General features: G+C 41.0%; 1 protein-coding gene across 1 annotated transcript; it reads left to right on the plus strand.

Annotated features, from left to right (window-relative positions):
- The first annotated feature begins 202 nt into the window (after positions 1 to 202).
- Positions 203 to 1,234, plus strand: LOC100603087 (olfactory receptor 2T4). Its single transcript, XM_003267246.2, has one exon. It carries the CDS (start codon positions 203 to 205, stop codon positions 1,232 to 1,234), a length of 1,032 nt encoding a protein of 343 aa, XP_003267294.1.
- The last annotated feature ends 1,806 nt before the right edge of the window (positions 1,235 to 3,040 follow it).

The raw sequence follows: 3,040 nt of genomic DNA on the forward strand, positions 1-3,040 counted from the left end.
CTTTTGGCCTATAGTTGTGAATTCTTAGTTTGTTTTTTAAATTTGTTATATATCATTTATATACTAAAATCCCCAGACCCACAGGACTTATTCAGGTTAGCACAATCAGCACACACAAAAGTGAGTACTCACTAAACACTCATTTCAAAGGGACACATTACACTAACTCCAAAACTCTCCTTGGTGGCCTAGGTGAAACCTCATGGCCAACATCACCTGGATGGTCAACCACACTGGATGGTCAGATTTCATCCTGATGGGACTCTTCAGACAGTCCAAACATCCAATGGCCAACATCACCGGGATGGTCAACCACACTGGAGGGTCGGATTTCATCCTGATGGGACTCTTCAGACAATCCAAACATCCAGCTCTAATTTGTGTGGTCATTTTTGTGGTTTTCCTGATGGCATTGTCTGGAAATGCTGTTCTGATCCTTCTGATACACTGTGACGCCCACCTCCACACCCCCATGTACTTCTTCATCAGTCAATTGTCTCTCATGGACATGGTGTACATTTCTGTCACTGCACCCAAGATGCTCCTGGACCAGGTCGTGGGTGTGAATAAGATCTCAGCCCCTGAGTGTGGGATGCAGATGTTCCTCTATCTGACACTAGTAGGTTCGGAATTTTTCCTTCTAGCCGCCATGGCCTATGACCGCTACATGGCCATCTGCCATCCTCTCCGTTACCCTGTCCTCATGAACCGTAGGGTGTGTCTCTTCCTGGCATCGGGCTGCTGGTTCCTGGGCTCAGTGGATGGCTTCACATTCACTGCCGTCACCATGACCTTGCCCTTCTGCGGATCCCGGGAGATTCATCATTTCTTCTGTGAAGTTCCTGCTGTATTGAATCTCTCCTGCTCAGACACCTCACTCTATGAGATTTTCATATACCTGTGCTGTGTCCTCATGCTCCTCATCCCTGTGACGGTCATTTCAAGCTCCTATTTACTCATCCTCCTCACCATCCACAGGATGAACTCAGCAGAGGGGCGGAAAAAGGCCTTTGCCACCTGCTCCTCCCACCTGACTGTGGTCATCCTCTTCTATGGGGCTGCCGTCTACACCTACATGCTCCCCAGCTCCTACCACACCCCTGAGAAGGACATGATGGTATCTGTCTTCTATACCATCCTCACTCCAGTGCTGAACCCTTTAATCTATAGTCTTAGGAATAAGGATGTCATGGGTGCTCTGAAGAAAATGTTAACTGTGAGATTCGTCCCTTAGGAAATTTGGATATAAAGATTTATTTTCCTTTTCTCCACCCATCAAATACTTAGGATTTTATCCCTGTGTTATTCCTTAGACTCTAATACAATGATGTCTCCTCTCATATTCACCTCATTTTGAGAAATTATTTCACTGTGTGGAAACTATTTCACAGTCCTTGTCCACCCAAAATTCTTATACAATTGTGTTGTACTAATGTAATGGAAGTTGATAACTGCTCTAATTTTGTGAAAAAATATTCTTAACCTTAGGAAATACTTAACATTTAGAGACAAACAGATCATGAGGTGTTCAAATGATGAGAGAGAAAGAGGGAGGGAGAGACAGGGGCAATGAAACAAACTGAGTACAATGTTGCTGCCACAGGTGAGTATGGGTAAAGGGTATATAGGTATTAATTGTACTATTCTTTTTTAATGATACTTTTTTGTGAAGTTGAAATCATTTATAAAGAATTAAATACCAGGCTTTTCGCCCTTTTTAAAAATATTCTTTCTGCATGGTGGCAGTGTGACATCTTAGAAATTGTGCTCATTTCATTACGACTAATCGTTACCGAGAAAATCCAGTCATCGCCCCTTGTTTATTGAGGGCCACCTTTTTCTGCATGGTCCAATTCTGATGGCATCTAGTGGATTTACCTCTCTGAAATAATTAGTGTCATGTGGTGTATTGAGGATGTAGGACCACATAAGGGTCTGCGGAAAAAATATTACACCTGAGTGGAAGGAGTTTTAAGGAAGGTTACCTGCCCAGGGTGATTCCTGAGCTGGGATTTCAAACATGTAACTTAAACAAGCAGAGGGATGCATCATTCAATCCTTCATTTATTCAACAAACATTTTGTGCTATATTGTAATATTAAAAATAGCTAAGATTAATTTCGGAATAGCACATGGCTACTTTTTCCAAGGAATTTGAAAAATACATGTAGTTGTTTATGCAAACAAATTTAATAAAATGTTTTGATACATATGAAGGATACAGCTCATAAGGACACACTAATTCTATCTGTGACATCTGAGTTTAAGGAGCTGAGAGGAGACTCTGGGGCTCAGTGCTGAATACTGACTAGAAGTTACCCTCAGGATGAGTGTGTGATAGTGGAGCCAGAGGAACATGCTCAGAGACATGCTGCAAGAGAAAAGGCACAGCATGAGCAAAGACAGGGCTGACCAAGCAAGAGAGATCAATGCCCAGTAGATCCTTCTTTCTTATTTCATCTTAGGCTTATTTCTTGCCATTATGTGGCCCAGGGTTTTACAAACAATAGTGAAATGATCAGATTTGTATTTTAGAAATGTTATTTGTGTGGTAAGCAGTTGGAGATGTGCAAGACCAAAAACAGAGACCAGGTAAACGAGAATGGTGATCTAAATGATGTTGATCTAAGTGGAGTCGACCATGCCTTTACCCCAGAATCGGCTGATAGGAGGACATTTGAGGTGGGGCCTGCTGAACATGTTACATAAAAGCACAAACGTGGTAGCTGCATGCCTATAATTTCCTAATTGGCTATGTCCAACTTGTGAATAATCATGTGGTTTCAAAAGTACAGATTTCTCTTTTCTCTCACCACACCCAATTATTTTATGACTCTAACATAAAGACTCTGTAGTGTTTTGGAAAAAAATATGAGAGAACTAGTTTTTAATATTTTTTCTGAACTCAGACAATGTAAAATGCATACTCTAACTTTGTATGAATTAAAGAGCATGTGTCAACTCTCAATTTGCTGGATTATAATTAGACATTTGATGGTTATCTCTAAAACATCTTTGTAACAGGAAATAAAATGTAGTA

Source organism: Nomascus leucogenys, chromosome 5, assembly GCF_006542625.1.
Source record: "Nomascus leucogenys isolate Asia chromosome 5, Asia_NLE_v1, whole genome shotgun sequence".
Taxonomy (NCBI): domain Eukaryota; kingdom Metazoa; phylum Chordata; class Mammalia; order Primates; family Hylobatidae; genus Nomascus; species Nomascus leucogenys.